The sequence below is a fragment of the Microcaecilia unicolor genome, chromosome 12 (genome assembly GCF_901765095.1).
Source record: "Microcaecilia unicolor chromosome 12, aMicUni1.1, whole genome shotgun sequence".
In the NCBI taxonomy this organism is placed as follows: Eukaryota; Metazoa; Chordata; class Amphibia; order Gymnophiona; family Siphonopidae; genus Microcaecilia; species Microcaecilia unicolor.
Genome location: NC_044042.1, coordinates 26367015 through 26385258, shown reverse-complemented (window position 1 = coordinate 26385258; position 18244 = coordinate 26367015). Strand labels below are relative to the sequence as shown.

At 43.9% G+C, this 18244-nt stretch overlaps 1 protein-coding gene and 1 long non-coding RNA gene across 2 annotated transcripts; one reads left to right on the top strand and one right to left on the bottom strand.

Annotated features, from left to right (window-relative positions):
* Positions 1-1818: 1818 nt before the first annotated feature.
* On the bottom strand, positions 1819-11742 carry LOC115482103 (probable G-protein coupled receptor 139). The gene is made up of 2 exons (XM_030221669.1): positions 11649-11742; positions 1819-2747 (listed from the first exon to the last, which is right to left on the bottom strand). The coding sequence occupies exons 1-2, from the start codon at positions 11740-11742 to the stop codon at positions 1819-1821; spliced, it is 1023 nt and encodes a 340-aa protein (XP_030077529.1).
* Positions 11743-14946: 3204 nt separating this feature from the next.
* Positions 14947-17740, top strand: LOC115482182. The gene is made up of 2 exons (XR_003944040.1): positions 14947-17195; positions 17649-17740. It is a non-coding gene; the product is annotated as an uncharacterized LOC115482182 (long non-coding RNA).
* Positions 17741-18244: the final 504 nt, after the last annotated feature.

The window sequence follows — 18244 nt, the reverse complement described above, 5'->3', positions numbered from 1 at the left end:
CAGAGATAGCTTATAGGGGGAAATTCTATAAATGCTGCTCAAAATCGGTACTGAAAAAAAAAAATTCAGCGCTCAACACTGTTCTAAAATGAACACTCAAAGATAAGCACCTATTATAGAGTTAGAACCGAGTGTTCATTTTGGTGCCCAGGTAGAATTCCCGGCACCCAATTTGGGTGCACATCCCCAGTATTTTATAATACTGCACATAAATTTTAGGAACGCCCCCAACCCTGCCCATGAATCCTCTATGGCCACACCCCCTTTTGACACTAATCAATTTGGAGTCGGGTACACATTGTTCTAGAATAGCACACAGCAAAATGTGCACCCGACTCCAAATTGATTAGTGCCAAGAGGGGGCGTGGCCATAGGGGGTGCATGGGCAGGGTGGGGGAATTCCTAAAACTTGCATGCAGTGTTATAGAGTACCAGGGATGTGCACCCAAATCCAATTTGATTAGTACCAATAAGCATCCAATTATTGGCACTAATTGGCTCCTTAGCCAATTTAATTGGTCAGATATCTTGGCAGTGCTGCCGAGAGACTGAGCTGGGCCTCCCCCCCAACAGGGCCGCCGCCACAGCTGCCCCCCCAATTGCTACCACTGTTGCCTCCCTCTCCTGCTTTCAGGCCACCGACGCCACAGTCCTCGGTCTCCACCCGCCCACCCCCGTCGACAGCCCCCCTCTGTCCGCCACCGGGCCCCCTGCATTCAAATCGGCAGCACCTCACCTCTGTGTGAAAGCGACAGGATCGCTTCCCTTTGGGCCCTCCTTCACTGTGTCCTGCCCTCGCGGAAACAGGAAGTTACATCAGACGAGGGCGTGACAGAGTGAGGGACAGCCCAAAGGGAGGCGATCCTGCTGCTTTCACACAAAGGTGAGGCGCTGCCGATTTGAATGCAGGGGGCCCGTGGTGGACGGAGGGGGGCTGTCGACGGTGCTGAGGGTGGGCAGGTGAGACCGGTGACTGCAGCGCCGGCGGCCTGGGAGTAGGAGAAAAAAAAGAGAGAGACCCCGGCGCCAGGCCCCCTTTGGAGGCCTGGGCCCGGGGAATTTTGTCCCCCCTGCCCCCCCTCTCGGCATCCCTGCTTGGAAGAGACATTGTTAAAAGGGGTCCATTCAATCCTAGCTATGCCACTGATCCCAAATCAAAGTCTAAAGCATATTTAAGAGTGGAGGATTAGCCCACTGGTTAGTGCAGTGGCCTAAGAACCCGGGGAGCTGGGTTCAATTCCCAGTGCAGCTCCTTGTGACTCTGGGCAAGTCACTTAACCCTCCACTACCCCAAGTTTAAAATAAGCACCTGCATATAATATGTAAACTACTTTGATTATAAATCCCATCCCCTATCCCTATGCAAACATGAATAAAACTGTTTGCAAAGGTGTTTCTCTAGCAGATAGGTTTCCATGCCTTCAATTTGCATATAAGAACATCATTATCAGGCCCTGTCTCCTATCTTTACATTGTTTGCCTAGAATATAACCTTTTTCCTATCTCTGTTTTGCAAGGTAGCTTCTGAATGATGCTGAACAAAAATGCTGACCCCTTTTCACCCAGGCCCACCAAAACAGAACTAGAACGGGAACTGTGCAGGACCTGTTTGAAAAGAACTGTTCCCTTTCTAGAGTGATGCTATTTTCTGACTAATGGTTTTACTGAGGTCTGTGTCACTGGATCATCGAAAAAGAAAAAAAACACTCCGGAAGCCCAGAATTTCAGCATCTTAAGCAGAGAGTTATTATAACAATACTAGGCTCTTGTACCCACGTCTCCTTGGGATTCTAGAGTTCACAAAATGAGGCAAGCAGGTCATATCTCAGAGATGACCAAGGGGTATTCTCTGGGTTTCTCAAAGGATTTCCAAGGGTACAGCACAGCTTTTGCACACACCACTAACTCCTCCCGGAAGTGGGACTGGGTGCAGGCATAGAGGTACATATTAACAGCGCAGTGGGTCAGGTCCAGCATAGTCCCCACATCTGCCGCCACGTTGATCCCCTGCAAGTAGTCCCGCCGATTGATGCCGTAATGCAAAGTCCTGATCAGGATCTGGGTGACAAACCTGGTGGTGCACAGATAGGCGTAGGTCATGGACACTGTGACCAGCAGGATGACGGATTTTCGTTTGTGGGATCGGAAACGCCGTGTGGCTTGGAGCTGGAGGTTGTTCCTTTCACAGTGCACTTTGTTGCTAAGACAGATTTGCCTCAGGATCAAGCCATTCAGCAAAAAGATGATGATGTAAGGAATGATGTAAACCAGTGTTGTTTGGAACCAAACCAACCCTTCTACAAAGCAGCTCGGCACTTTGGAACTATATTTGCAAACATAGTGTCCGGTGCTGTTGTCTTTTAGCGATTCATTGGACCAGAGGTATGGAATAGCACACACGTGACTGCAGACAAAGACAGAGGCTATCACGTAAAGGGCGTTCCTCCTTGTGCACAGCTTGGTCCTCAGCTGCACTGTGGTGATTGCAATGAAACGTTCAATTGTGAAGCCCACCACCAGCCAGGTGGAGGTGTTGTATGCACCATAGTTAAATACATCTCTTATCATGCACCAGGGCTGGCGGTACCAGAAGGACTCAGTGGTGTAGTAGTGGAGGATCATCTCGAGGACAACGATGAGGATGAGGACCAGTGTGTCTGCCACAGAAATGGCCATTAGATAGCACCTGCTGGAGGCGGACAGCTTGCAGTTCTTTCGCCAGAGGATCAGGAACGTAGCGATGTTTGCTGGAACACAGCAGAGAATGGGCCTGTCAATCATCAAACTGCTTTTGAAATAGGTGCCCAACGATGGACTCCATTGCATTACACAAAGCCATAAAGAGAAATCATGTACTTTTAACTATAGCAAAGAAATAAAAACGTACTCTGTACAGCAGGTAAAAAGTATAATCAAACAACATATAAATGGCAAGAGGCGTACTCACTCGCAAATACGCAGTAGAGACCCTCTCTGTCCCGCCCCCCGCGTCAATACGTGATGATGGGGGTGAGACAGAGAGGGAACCTGCGCACCTGCGAGTGATGGAACCGCCGTCGCCACCGCTCCCCCTCCCTGGGTTGCTGCTACCACTCCCCCCATCCACCCGGTCGCCGCCGCCGCCACCACCACCCACCCTCCATCCAGGCCGGGTACCTGGCTTCACTATTCAAACCGCCGGAATGCAGCACACAGCTCATCTGAGCTGCCGTTGGCCTTCCTTACCTGCCTGTGTCCCGCCCTCGCCGACGTTACGTCACACGAGGGCGGAACACACGCAGAGAAGAAGGAAGGCCGACGGCAGCTCAGATGAGCTGTGTGCTGCATTCCGGCGGTTTGAATAGTGAAGCCAGGTACCCGGCCTGGGTGGAGGGGCGGCAGCGACCTATCTGGGGGGGGGGGGGCCTTTCAACCCCCCCCCCCACTTCCTTTACTAGCCCGTTTTTACGGGCTCAACGACTAGTAATGTAATAAACGTCATTGACTGACATACTCCCATCCCAACTTTCAACAGCAATTCTGTAACTGAGCACATCCATGTAAGCACCCCGAGGTCGTGTGGTAAGTGCCTATTCTATGGGCCTAGATTCCATTAAAGAATGGAGAGCAGGAGTGGCCTAGTGGTTAGAGCACTGGTCTTGCAATCCAGAGGTGGCCGGTTCAAATCCCATTGCTGCTCCTTGTGATCTTAGGCAAGCCACCTAACCCTCCATTGCCTCAGGTGCAAACTTAGATTGCGAGCCCTCCTGGGACAGAGAATTATCCAGTAAAAAAGGTGTGAGCAAAATCCAAATAAATAAAAATACTAACATTACCCAGCATTGGTGCATCTGCCATAGAGCTAGATAAGTGCGGGCACTTAAATGCAGTGGGGATGTGCATAACTTATATTCTGTCCCACCACTGTGTACATCCCCCTTGTCCTTGTGTGGATTAGGAATTGGTTATTGGCCAGAGAACATAAGAATAGCTATACTGGGTCAGACCAATGGTCCATCTAGCTCAGTATCTTGCTTCCAGCAGTGGCCAATCCAGGTGACAAGTACCTGGCAGAAACCCAAATATTAGCAACATTCCGTGCTACCAATCCCAGGGCAAGCACTGGCTTCCCCCATGTCCATCTCAATAACAGACCATGGACTTTTCCTCCAGGAACTTGTCCAGTGTATAAACAGCTGGAGAATCTGAAGGCGAACAAAGCTATGGGGCCGGATGGGATACATCCCAGGATACTGAAGGAACTCAGAGAGGTCCTGGCGGGACCTCTTAAAGATTTATTTCATAGATCTTTAGAGATGGAAGAGGTTCTGCGAGATCGGAGACGAGCGGATGTGGTCCCTCTTCACTAAAGTGGAGACAGGGAAGAAGTGGGAAACTACAGACCGGTAAGTCTCACGCTGGTGGTAGGAAAAATAATGGAGTCGCTGCTGAAAGAAAGGATAGTTAACTTTCTAGAAACCGCCGGGTTACAGGACCAGAGGCAACAAAATCCTGCCAAACGAATCTTATTGACATTTTTGACTCTGACCAAAGAACTGGATGAGGGACGTGCGCTAGATGTAATCTACTTGGACTTCAGCAAAGCCTTTGATACGGTCCCCACAGAAGACTCGTGAATAAGCTGAAAGGGTTGAACTTAGGACTGAAAGTGGTGAACTGGATAAGAAACTGGTTGACCGACAGGGGGCAGAGGGTGGTGGTAAATGGAATCCGCTCGGAGGAAAGGAAGGTGAGCAGTGGAGTTCCTCAGGGGTCAGTGCTGGGGCCTATTCTGTTTAATATATTGGTGGGAGATATTGCTGAAGGGTTGGAAGGAAAGATGTGCCTTTTTGTGGATGACACGAAAATAGCCAATAGAGTGGATACCCTGGAGGGAGTAGAAATGATGAACAGGGATCTCCGAACATTAGAAGAATGGTCGAGGGTCTGGCAGTTAAAAGTTTATCATTTGAGTGGCTAGAAACCGACTTTCATAGGAAACCCAGCAATTTGATGAGTTAAAATTTAATGCCAATAAGTGTAGAGTGATGCACTTGGGGTGCAGAAACCCAAAAGAGAGATACCGGATAGGAGGGGAGAGATTAGTAAGCTCAACTCAGGAGACAGACCTTGGGGTGTTGGTGTCCGAAGATCTGAAGGTGAAGAAACAATGCCACAAGGCGACGGCCGTGGCCAGAAGGATGCTAGGCTGCGTAGAGAGGGTCATAACCAGCAGAAGAAAGGAGGTGTTGATGCCCCTCTACTAGTCGTTGGTGAGGCCCCACTTGGAGTATTGTGTTCAGTTTTGAAGGCCGTATCTTGCTAAAGATGTAAAAAGACTGGAAGCGGTGCAAAGAAAAGCTACGAAAATGGTATGGGATTTGCGTTGCAAACCGTACGAGGAGAGACTTGCTGACCTGAACATGTATACCTTGGAGGAAAGGAGAAACAGGGGTGATATGATACAGACGTTAAAATATTTGAAAGGTATTAATCCGCAAACAAACCTTTTCCGGAAACAGGAAGCTGGTAGAACTAGAGGACATGAATTGAGGTTGAAGGGGGACAGACTCAGGACTAATGTCAGGAAGTATTTTTTCACGGAAAGGGTGGTAGATATGTGGAATGCCCTCCCGCGGGAGGTGGTGGAGATGAAAACGGTAATGGAATTCAAACATGTGTAGGATAAACACAAAGGAATCCTGTTTAGAAGGAATGGTTCCGTGGAATGCTAGCAGAGATTGGGTGGCGACGCCGGTAATTGGAAACAAAACGGGAGCTGGGCAGACTTCTATGATCTACACTCTGATCGTGACTGAATAGATAGGGATGGGCTGGAGTGTAAATTTTAAGGGGCTTCGATGTTAGCTTCAGAACTTAGTACAAGAACACTACTGGGCAGACTTCTACGGTCTGTGCCCTGAGAAAGGCAAAGACAAATCAAACTCGGGTATACATATAAAGTATCACATACCATGTAAAATGAGTTTATCTTGTTGGGCAGACTGGATGGACCGTACAGGTATTTATCTGCCGTCATTTACTATATGTCCAAACCTTTTTAAAACCCAGTTATGCTAACCTCTGTTACCACATCCTCCAGCAGCAAGTTCAAGAGTTTAACTACTCTTTGAGTGAAAAAATATTTCCTCCTTTTTGTTTTAAAAGCATTTCCATGTAATTTCATTGTGTCCCCTGGTCTTTGTAGGGTTAAATATCCATTTTGCTCAATGGAGGAGGGTGAACAGTGGAGTGCCGCAGGGATCTGTACTAGGGCTGGTACTATTTAACATATTTATAAATGATCTGGAAATCAGAATGATAAGTAAGGTGATTAAATTTGTTGTCAAAAACATGTGGATTGTGAAAAATTGCAGGAAGACCTTAGGAAAATAGAAGACTGGGCATTCAAATAGCAGATGAAATTTAATGTGGACAAATATAAAGTGATGCACATTGGGAAGACTAATGCATGTGGGAAAAAAGAACCCGAATTATAGCTACGTCATGCAAGGTTCCACGTTAGGCGTTACAGACCAAGAAAGGAATCTGGGTGTCATCGATAATACGCTGAAACCTTCTGCTCAGTGTGCTGCTGCGACTAGGAAAGCGAATAGAATGTTGGGTATTATTAGGAAAGGTATGGAAAACAGGTGTGAGGATGTTATAATGCCGTTGTATTGCTCCATGGTGCGACCGCACCTTGAGTATTGTGTTCAATTCTGGTCGCCGCATCTCAAGAAAGATATAGTAGAATTGGAAAAGTTGCAGCAAAGGGTGACTAAAATGATAGCGGGGATGGGACGACTTTCCTATGAAGAAAGATTAAGGAGGCTAGGGCTATTCAGCTTGGAGAAGAGACGGCCTGAGGGGAGACATGAGAGAGGTATATAAAATAATGAGTGGAGTGGAACAGGTGGATGTGAAGCGTCTGTTCACGCTTTCCAAAAATACTAGGACTAGGGGGCATGCGATGAAACTACAGTGTAGTAAATTTAAAACAAATCGGAGAAAATGTTTCTTCACCCAACGTATAATTAAACTCTGGAATTCGTTGCCGGAGAAAGTGGTGAAGGCGGTTAGCTTAGCAGAGTTTAAAAAGGGGTTGGACAGTTTCCTAAAGGACAAGTCCATAAACCGCTACTAAATGGACTTGGGAAAAATCCAAAATTCCAGGAATAACATGTATAGAATGTTTGTACGTTTGGGAAGCTTGCCAGGTGCCCTTGGCCTGGATTGGCCGCTGTCGTGGGCAGGATGCTGGGCTCGATGGACCCTTGGTCTTTTCCCAGTATGGCATTACTTATGTACTTATGTAATCTAAATTTTAGTTACCTGATACTAGGGTCCACGTTAGGAACCAGCATCCAAGAAAATGAACTAAGTGTCATTGTAGACAATATGCTGAAATCTTCTGCCCAGTGTGCAGCGATGGCCAAAAAAAGCAAACAGGATGCTAGGAATTATTAGGAAAGGGATGGTAAATAAGATCAAGAATACTATATCTCTGTATCACTCCATTGTGAGACCACACCTTGAGTACTGTGTTCAATTCTGGTCACCATATCTCAAAAAAAGATATAGTAGAATTAGAAAAGGTTCAAAGAACAACCAAAATGATAAAGGGGATGGATCTCCTCCCATATGAGCAAAGGCTAAAGAGGTTAGGACTCTTCAGCTTGAAAAGAGATAACTGAGGGGGGATATGATTGATGTCTACAAGATCCTGAGTGGTGTAGAATGGGTAAAAGTGAATCGATTTTTCATTCTTTCAAAAAGTGCAAAGCCCAGGGGACACAATGAAATTACATGGAAATACTTTTAAAACAAATAGGAGGAAATATTTTTTTCACTCAAAGAATAGTTAAGCTCTGGAACTCATTGCAGAGGATGTGGTAACAGCAGTTAGCACATCTGGGTTTAAAAAAAAAAAAAAGGCTTGGACAAGTTCCTGGAGGAAAAGTCCATAGTCTGCTATTGAGACAGACATGGGGAAGCCACTGCTTTCCCTGGGATCAGTAGCATGGAATCTTGCTACACTTTGGGATTCTGCCAGGTACTTGTGACCTGGATTGGCCACAGTTGGAAACAGGATACTGGGCTAGATGGACCATTGGTCTGACCCAGTCTGACTATTCTTATGTTCCTATGTAAGTTAAGTGCGTATTTGCAGAATAGCTTTTGAGTGCCCTGTTAGCAGATGTAAATGTGGGTTCCTAGATTTGAAAATTAATCTTCAGGTGAGTGAGAAAAAGTGAGAACTGCAGTGGGAATTAGCAGAGGCAGTACAGCAATCTTTATGGAAAGTCTATAAGGCACGAGTATGGAGTTGGGGAAGGACAGAGGGTTGCAAAGATGGTGATACAACATTTGATCTCAACTACAAATGGTTAAATTCTTGTAATGAGTATTCATTTTTATCTACTAAACTGTCCTAGGTATTTATTGTGACACCAGAGGAAATGACTGCAGAAGTTTTTTTTTAGCTTGTGGGCTTCAAAAACGCAACTGGTACACTGGTCCTGCTGCTGAGCCCCTTCTCGTCAGAAACATCCATATATTTTTTTCCGTATTTACTTTTTAATTTAGAATTTATAAAAATATACACAAATTTAATTTTTAATTTTATTTTTACAAATGTAACCAAAATATGTGACTGCGATGGAAAGTTAAGTTGCCTTCCTTGATATATGTTGGTTATATTTGCAATAAAGAAATAAAATTGTGAAATACTAAATTTAAAAGTAAATACAGGAAAAATTGCACGGAGGTTTTTGTGACTGCTGAGAAGGGGGTCAGCAGCAGGACCAGTGTACCAGTTGCGTTTTTGAAGCCGATAAACCGGAAAAAAAAACATTCTGAAGTCTCTTCCTCCAATGTCACAATAACTATCTAGGACAATTTAGTAGACAAAAAAAATTCTTGTTCGTGTTATGTTTAGTGTGGATACAGAATTTGTCACAGCACTGGAGAAAGGTGTTGAACCAGGAGGTTTTGGAGAGAGATAATAGTGAGTAGTTCCAGGTGGTGGGGAAAGAGACAGAAGTTGCAGATTTTCACATAGGTTATCAATAGAAATCAAAGAAAATAAAACATGGAAAAGAAAATAAGATGATACCTTTTTTATTGGACATAACTTAATACATTTCTTGATTAGCTTTCGAAGGTTGCCCTTCTTCCTCAGATCGGAAATAAGCAAATGTGCTAGCTGACAGTGTATATAAGTGAAAACATTCAAGCATTACTATGACAGTAAAATAGATACCATTGGAGATTCTACATGGAATGTTGCTACTATTGGAGATTCTACATGGAATGTTGCTATTCCACTAGCAACATTCCATGTAGAAGGCTGCGCAGGCTTCTGTTTCTGTGAGTCTGACGTCCTGCACGTACGTGCAGGACGTCAGACTCACAGAAGCAGAAGCCTGCGCGGCCACATTGGTGATCTGCAAGGGCCGACTTCTACATGGAATGTTGCTAGTGGAATAGCAACATTCCATGTAGAATCTATAGAAATCAAACAAAATAAAACCTGGAAAAGAAAATAAGATGATACCTATTTTATTGGACATAACTTAATACATTTCTTGATTAGCTTTCGAAGGTTGCCCTTCTTCCTCAGATCGGAAATAAGCAAATGTGCTAGCTGACAGTGTATATAAGTGAAAACATTCAAGCATTACTATGACAGTCTGACAAGGTGGGAAGATGGGGGTGGGTAGGATTTTCACAAAATGCCATTTAAAAAAAAACCCAACACCATAGCCAGAAAGATATGGGAAAAAGGTTTAAGATGGGGCTAGCCGAGTCTGCAGATTGAGTTAAGCGTAAGATGAGATGGGACATTTATCCACAGTTTTGTGAGGTGTGTGCAATTCAAAGAGTTTGGGAATGATGCCCAAGAAACAGGAAGAAAGGGTACAGGTGTCTGTGCCTGGGATGGATAAAATGTTATTACTGTGAGATGTGAAGCCTCACTAGTGAGAAACGAGGGGGTGAAGCTGTTTGTGAGCAGCGTGCGCCAGGAAATCAATACTTACAAATTGGACAGAAGGTTTGTGTAATAGTTGGTGAGATTAAGAGAAGAAGTGTGCAGGTGGAAGGGCTGGATGTGGTATATGCTAATTGGGTGGTGCCTGAGGAGTATACAAATGTTTGGGAAAGATTTTACGATCTGTTAAGCACCATGCAGCAACAGCAACTTAAGGAGTTTGGAATCGATAGGGAAAGGGGGAGGGAGAAACTGACATGGGACTGATAGGTTGCAGTAAATGCTAAATTCTATAGTCAGTTCGAAACTGAGAATGTGCTCTGTTTGAGGGGAAGTAAGTTGTTGTAATATGCGTGCGTTCAATACAGATTACATATATTTATTAAAACCCCAAATCCGCCAGATCTGAGTCGTATGGACGTGAAGATAATGCATACTACTACTACTACTAAACATTTCTAAAGCACTACTAGGATTACGCAGCGCTGTACAATTTAACATAGAAGGACAGTCCTTGCTCAAAGAGCTTACAATCTAATAAAGGACACGTGAACAGTCAGTCTGATAGTTGGGTCTGCAGACTGGAACAGTCAAATTGGGGCAGTCTGGATTTCCTGAAAGGTAAGAGTTAGGTGCCGAACACAGCATTGAAGAGGTGGGCTTTAAGCAAAGACTTGAAGATGGGCAGGGAGGGGGCTTGGCGTAAAAGGAGGCTCAGTCAAATGATTATTTTAAGAGGGCCTGGCAGATCAGAAATAAAATGTATAGATCTGCCTGATCTTCTCTAATGTTGCTTAAAATGCTGAGAATAGTTTGCATTGCTAAAGTCTGTACCGCAAAAAAACAAAAACAAAACAAAACCGGAGTAAAGAAGCGTCCTATAAGAACCGGCAAATTTATACTCATTCGTTCGTTCATTTATTTTTGAGGTTTGGGAATAAGATGCATAGATTCTACAGATCTGCCCTTTCCGATCAATTAGTGTCACTGAATGAAACCTTTGCGTCTACGGGAACAGACCTGTGTTTGCAGCTCAGCCAAGATGAAGTAAATGTTATGCGCACAACTGGAATAATATAAGGAAAGCCTGGGACATTGCTTACTTTATTTATTTTTTGTCTATTAGATTGTAAGCTCTTTGAGCAGGGACTTTCTTCTATGTTTGTGCAGCGCTGCGTATGCCTTGTAGCGCTATAGAAATGCTAAATAGTAGACATTAAAATATAGATGTAATGCATTTCTCTCGCCCTGAAATGGGACACTAGGGAGCTCGGAGCAGATGTGCAACCAGGCTCTTGCTTTGAAATCTCCTCTATAGAAACCGATTTCCCTTCCATCCAAATCTGGTCAGCCTCAGCTCTCTGACAACGCATTCTTCAAGACACACTGGCAAGGATCACTTATTGTCATCCAAGATCCAATAATGCTGCCCGACAATGAATCTCTACACCAATTCCTGAAAATCCATCTTTCTGACTTGTGTTTAGGAATAATTGAGGCTGAACACAGGACAGGAAGGAATCCAAAGTTCCATAGAAATCTATGGAACATAGAAACCTATGGAACTTTGGAAGGCTAAATGCTTTGAAAATATGCCTCCTAGTCCCAAACTGAAAGGGCGCATAACTCCCGCTTCCCCCTGCGATCAATGATGAGCGGTTAGCAGGCTACTTACAAGGAATCCCAATGGCAGCCAGCAGTGGGTAGAATATTTTTTGCACTTGAACCATCCAGTGGTTGTTATTGGTTCCGTAACCCAAGTCAGGCATTGCAGGGTTGTGGTGGACGAAACGCTGATCCCTTAATCCTAGCTCCTGCCTGCAAGGAACGCAGACGCTCCACCTGCTGCTACTCAGTCTGGCCTCAGCTCTTCATAGTTGCCAAAAGCAGTTTTGAACTACAACTAGTAGAACTGTAACCTAGCTTTAAATTTAAAAACCTGTTTTTTTTGCTATCAACAGAGAACTGTGGTGTATCTTTAAATTAAAAATCGAAGGTTTGCCCCGCTATTCCACTGGTGCCCTAGGTCGGTCCGGCACCCACAATAAAAAAAAAAAAAAAAAAAGCCATGACTCATCTTATGTAAATAGGAGGCGCAGTGCCAGGTGGTAGCGTTTGCCAAAGATTAAATATGAGTAATTAGAACTGGAAACAAGGTCAGGGCGGCTGCTAGGGTCTCTGGCGCCCCCTCCCCCGCAGCTCTTTTCTCCCCCCCCCCCCCCCCCAGCCCAGTGCGTTTTCTGACAGCTTTTTCATTTATTTGAAAGCTTCCCACATGTAGATGTAAATATCATGAAATGAAATTGAATGTCACTAAAACTGCTTAAAAATTATTGTAGCTGGTGGAAACAGCACTAATAAAGGCTGTATTTTGTGCTCCATTTTTTACACTGTTCCATACAATACGGTAACACATGGCCAAATTTCAGTGAGAAAATCCTGTTTACTGATGGGTTCGTCATAACTATTGTTGTAATCTGCCTTGGGAAGCCTGGTGCTATAAAGATTGGAAATAAAATTAAACTCTCCTGTCATTGGGGCAGATAGAATCACATCTTCACCTCATCGCTTTTGTACAAATGGATTATTCTGTTTTGAGCATGTTTCATGGACAAGTGGTTTTCAGAAGTCAACATAATAAAAATAAATATTTTCTTTCATGCAGATCTCTGATTTGTTTTAACATAACTGGGCTATAAGCCCCTAATGCAGTCCATTGGTTTCCTTATATTTTGTCCTTGTGATGACTTATACTGTGCCAAAACCTGCTCTTCCCCCCCCCCCCCCCCCCACCACAGTAATGCCACCATCCCCCTCCTGCACACTACAGTCCTACCTTGCCACCTGCTCTGGTGGTGTTGTGGCCTCTGTGGCTGCGGAGGCAGGAATAAACTTCACTCTTTCCTGTCTGCTGCTGCTACTTCATCTCTGGCGCTCTCTGCTTTGCTCTTCTGTGCTGCGGACAGTGCTGCCATGTTTTCCCAAAATAACTGCCGAGACTTCGGTGGCAGTCTCGGCAGCCATTTTTAAAATACGGCGAGGCCGTCCACAGCACTGAAAAGCAAAGCGGAGATGAAGTAGCAGCAGAGAGCAGGAAGGAGTGGGATTCTTTCCTGCCCCCGTAGCCGCAGAGGCCACCACACCACCAGGGCGGTCTTCAAGGGTCAAGGTAGATCTTGTGTGTGGCGGCAGTGACCAGTGGAGCGTAGCTCACGGGTAAGCATGGCAGTTTCTGGTGCTCCTTGAATGTTGGCGCCCCCGTCATGCATACCCTACCTAACATGTGCACACCATATACTATCTTTTCTCTCAGACCATCCCCACTTCTTTCTCAGTCCCTCCCAGCCTTAATGTCCTCTTCCTCCTCTAATCTTTTTATACTCTCACTTCCTTCAGTGGAGTTTGACTTTTGTTTCGGGGGTAGGATGCTAAATACCCACCTCCCGTACCCACTCCACTCTCCCATTCAATACTTCTGTGCTCTCTCTCTGTCCTCCTGATCTGCCTTGCCCCTTACTTATTCCTCCCCCCCATTAGGTTCTCTCTCACTCTACCTTGGTCAGTGCCCCTCCCCTGTGGGCTAGGCTCACTTATCCCTTATAACTCCTAATTAGATTCATCACACATTTCAAATTTTCTATCCCTACCCTTCCTGGCAAGGAGGATTCTATTCCTACGCCCCCTTCGCAGAGCTCTGGCCACCATTCATAGCTAGAATTCACAGACTGAAATAGAATAGCACGCCCTGTGAGCTGCTCCACTGCCTGCATGCACAAGCCTTGGAAGGTCAGCAACCAGTTGCTCCACAGCCCCTAAGGCCATATTTGCTTGTTCTGCTTCCTGCCCTCATACTGAAAATCCCAAAGATCACATGCTGAGCAGGAAATCAGTGAACTAAAAGGCCCATGTTCATATCAACGCACCTGCTAAGGCTCTAGCATTTACAGTGTAAGTGGTTGACTTGGGGAGCTGAGTTAGCACTGAGTCTAGTGCCTTTGGCAAAAATGGAAATTGGCACCCAATTTGATGACAATGCTTTGGTACAATACTCCCTGGTTTATCAGTGGTGACCAGCACATCCCCTTTCCCCAGACATCCCCTTATTTCTTCTCCATTCTCTGCCCAGCACCAGTAACCCCTCACTCCCCTCTTCCCCTGGCCCACATGATGTGGAAGGATATGGGGGTGGTATACCACTATAGCCGTACCCCCCTCAGTCATGGTGCCCTTTACAGGTCACACACCACAAAAGCTAGCCTGTAGAACTGAGTTATGCCAGGAGTGAGAATGGAAAGCCAAACCAAGAAACATATAGGTGGAGGGCAATAAACCCCTTACCCCCTTCCAAACTCCACCCATGTCGCCTGTAACCTCTTCCTGCTGCTGTCATGCTCTTTCTTTGGGATGATTGACTAGAGCATAATGAGCCCACTTAGTCAAACATCACTGACTCCCATAAGATGTAACAAGGAAATGACTTATTTTTGTGAAAAATTGTGTTATTCTCTGTTCCCCTTTCAATTTGAGACTCAATCCTAGGTCTGTGCATTTCAGAGCTGCCAAAGAGAAGCTATTTTAAATATATTTTTCAGCAAAATGTAGTTATTACCTCGACCCAGCCCAGCTGGCACAGAAATCTTTACTAAAAACAAATGATTTTCCAAACTTGGCATCTGTAGTTACTCCATGAGTAATTAAAGTCAGGATTAGTTGCTAGCAAATGTGGTAAAAGCAGCTAGCTTAGCAGGGTTTTAAAAAGAAAAGTCCATAAGCCATTATTAGGATGGACTTGGGAAAGATCCATAGCATATTCTAGGATAAGCAACGGATTAATACCCTGAATTAAAAGGGAGTTCAAGATACTGTAGCCAGTTCTTTTTACCTCTGTGACCTTGTGCTGGGAGATGCACATCAAACATTACAAATAACAAACTGTCAGATTCTGTTTATTTAAAAAAAAAAAAAAACAGCAACAAAACCTAAATAAATTCCTTGTAAAAGATCAATTCCCCCCCACCCCAAAAATAAAATTTGTAAAAATGTTGTTTGGTTTTGCAATTGAAATCAAAGTTCTCATTCAGGCTCACACTACATTCTTTATACATTCACTCTACATTTAAATGTTAACACCAAAAAAAAAAAACCAAACACTGGAAGTTATTCTGAACCATCATAGTTAACATCCCTAAATCAGCTCTGTACAAGCAATCATATACAATTTACAGTTTTACAAACATTACATACTGCATTTCCCACTCACCTCCATGCCAGATTCTGCATAAAGTCTTTAAAATATGCATGATTTTTAAACAAGGGTAACATATTTAACCACAATGATATAGCCTTAAGTCAACTCACCTCATCTTTAGCATTTGTTCTTTAATGAGATATACAATTTTAGGAAGAGTATTAGGCTAAAATGGATCTAGCAAACCAAGGGATCAGCATATGCTATCATTTCAGCATGTCCAGGGGTTAGACATGCACATCCTCAAGAGCAACAAACAGGCCTGATGCTCAGGATAAGAAATATCAGTTCACCAGAGTTCTTAGCTAATGTATATTTATTTTGGTTAAACTGGAAAGCAAACCTGTTTGCTGCTCTTAAGGGCTGGATTTATTTACTCATCGTCAAGTGAACTGGTCTTTCCTATGACACCTGCTGCACTCCTGAAGTTCTCTGGGACTTCGTCACTAACCAAAATCAGACTTAATTTTCAGGATAGCCTAATTCCATGCCTGGGGTTACCCTATTCTGCCTGGTGAGTAGGACTTTCCCAAATTAAGAAAGGGGGAGCAGAGATGCTTCAGGAATGCATTTCCATGCTTAAATGATGTTTTAACAAGTGTAATTAAAAAAAAAAAAGAAAAAGAAAAGAGCTACTTTGCATGTGCTGATGCACACCTTTAAATTAAAGCTTGGACAAATGCATGTGACCATAGAAGACCAGGGCACAAAAACAATCCACGTCTCCAGTATCCCTCACCAGAGCATGCTTCTGGACCTTCAAGTAAATTATGCCCAAATGTAAGTCCATATATAAGAACTGTGACAGGTCTCAGGTCAGTTGAACAGAGAGCAGGACATTCAAGTGCCAAACTGCACTTCTGATCTTGGGACCCTCAAGTCCCGCAGCAGTATTTAACAGAGCAGCTGTTCTCTTTAGATGTAGGGAGCCAGGGACTGGCGAAGACATCTCCATACTCTTTATGGTTTTAGATAACATATTTATATATTGATAAAGGCTGCCTTAACTGAATACTGCATTTACTAGCAGCTGGAACTCTTAAACTGGTTCAAATTTAAGATATGATCTAAACCAGGGGTGCCAGGTGTAAGAGGGATAAGGTAACTACACTCCTTTGCAAGCTCTCACAATCACACTACATTTTTTGCATCCACCTTGGTTCTGAGATGAGACATACACTCTTCTCTAGTTTTGTATTGAATAGTACAAAGAGGAGTGAATGGCATAAGACCTGGTTTCTGAACTTTCATTCCAGTGCACAGTTGGATCTGTAGACTGCCTCTCTTCACTTAGCAGTCAGCACTATAACTAGCATAATGCATTGGGAAAGACCGACTCAAAAGCCAGTACTTAGCTGCTCTTCCCAGAAACAGAGTCACCTCCTATTCCTCCCTATACCGAATTCAGGTGTGAGGGCTGCAATGGTCTCCTTTTCAGGACATCCCTATTGCATATGCATAGGATATCTGCAGACAGAGATTAGATAAAATTAGATAACCTACTTCAGGATACCTTGAAAACTTGACTGGTTTGCTATTTACAGTTTGATAGCCCTGGAATACATGGAACACAGAGTTAGGGGCAGATATGATTATAGCCAAGATTTTAACTTTTTGCACAAGGTTGCTACATATGCAGTTATCAGACAAATTATAATATCGACCCAGTCAGCACATGGACCAAAGGTTTCATTGCATAAGCAGGGTCAACACAAAGCACCATAGTGTGACAAATGCCAGTTTAAAAAAGAAAAATGGCCTTCTGCCAGTGAGATGAACCAAAAGTGAGGAAATTTCACACTAAGATAGAGGCGCTGAGAGCAGCTCCCCATCAAACCAAATTAGACAGTTGTTAAGGGCTGAGGAGTGGAGGAGAACCACTAAATCATGGAAGCAGAGGGAAGAATGCCATTCTGACTGGGACAGGGAATGCAGACAGAAGTGTTTTGTTTAGCTACACCTACCCATGTTAATGTAGGAATATGTGAAAGACAAGTGCTGCATGCATTAACTGTCAACAATTCTATGAGCTATGATGTCATTGGATATAGTGTAATGTCTTGTGGGTGTGTCTGAGTCACTCTAGTTGCTCTGAGAGTGAGTCAGTCTGTGTCAGCATAAGATGGTGTTAGCAATCTCTCTTCAAGCTGTATGATAACCAACTGACAGAATTTCTGTATTCAGTAGTTTTACCATGTCTACTGCAAGTATGATGTAAATAATTATCTGAAGAAACTGTAAGTAAACATCATTTTTTGTTTGGAAGTTAAAGAAGAGAGAGTAATTGAATCTTTTATTCAAGAGTCTGTGTGAAAGAGAGAGAGAGAACAAAAAAAAATGGGAGTTAACACTTCTAAAGCTCTGCTGCGTATGGGCTAAATCTGCTGAAGTAAAAGTCTATTTTATCATTTCTCCCCATCAGTTAAGTGCTGTTTCACCCGTACCATAATCTCATGCTGATTTAACTACAATGAAATGAGAGCTACCCGTGTTAAAAGTTGTTAGTGCCTAATCTCTGTACAAAAAACACACACTAAAATCGTGTCTGGGAGTGGGCATTTCTGTGCTGCACTATGAGGCTCATTTTCAAAGCACTTAGCCTCCCAAAGTTCCATAGAAACCTATGGAACTTAGCCTCCCAAACTGCTTTGAAAATATGCCTCTATGCGTGCCAATGAGTGCGAGATTAGCATATGAGCCCTTACTGCCTACAAAATGGGTGACTAAGCGCTCATAGGCTAATTTCTTTTTTTCAATGGCCACATGCTAATGTAAACATTAGCCCATAGCCAGTAACAGAAAAAAAAAAAAAAAAGAAAAGAAATATTTGCCATTTTTCAGCTGTGGTAAAAATGGCCTTAGTACGTGGGAAAAACCCAAGGTTATGCTAAGGCCACTTTTTACTGCAGATAGGGACTCCAAGAGCATAATCCTAATAATGGCTCATTATGCGAAGGTCTAGAGAGAATCCACAAAAGTGAAGAACTCAATAGATCCCACCAGGCGTAAAGACAAAAACAAAA

Coding starts and splice junctions, on each gene's coding strand:
- LOC115482103 (XM_030221669.1), bottom strand. CDS start 11,742: ATGCCTGACTTGGGTTACGGAACCAATAACAACCACTGGATGGTTCAA. Junction 2,748..11,648: donor GGCTGCCATTGGGATTCCTT/GTAAGTAGCCTG, acceptor GCTGTGTTCCAG/CAAACATCGCTACGTTCCTG.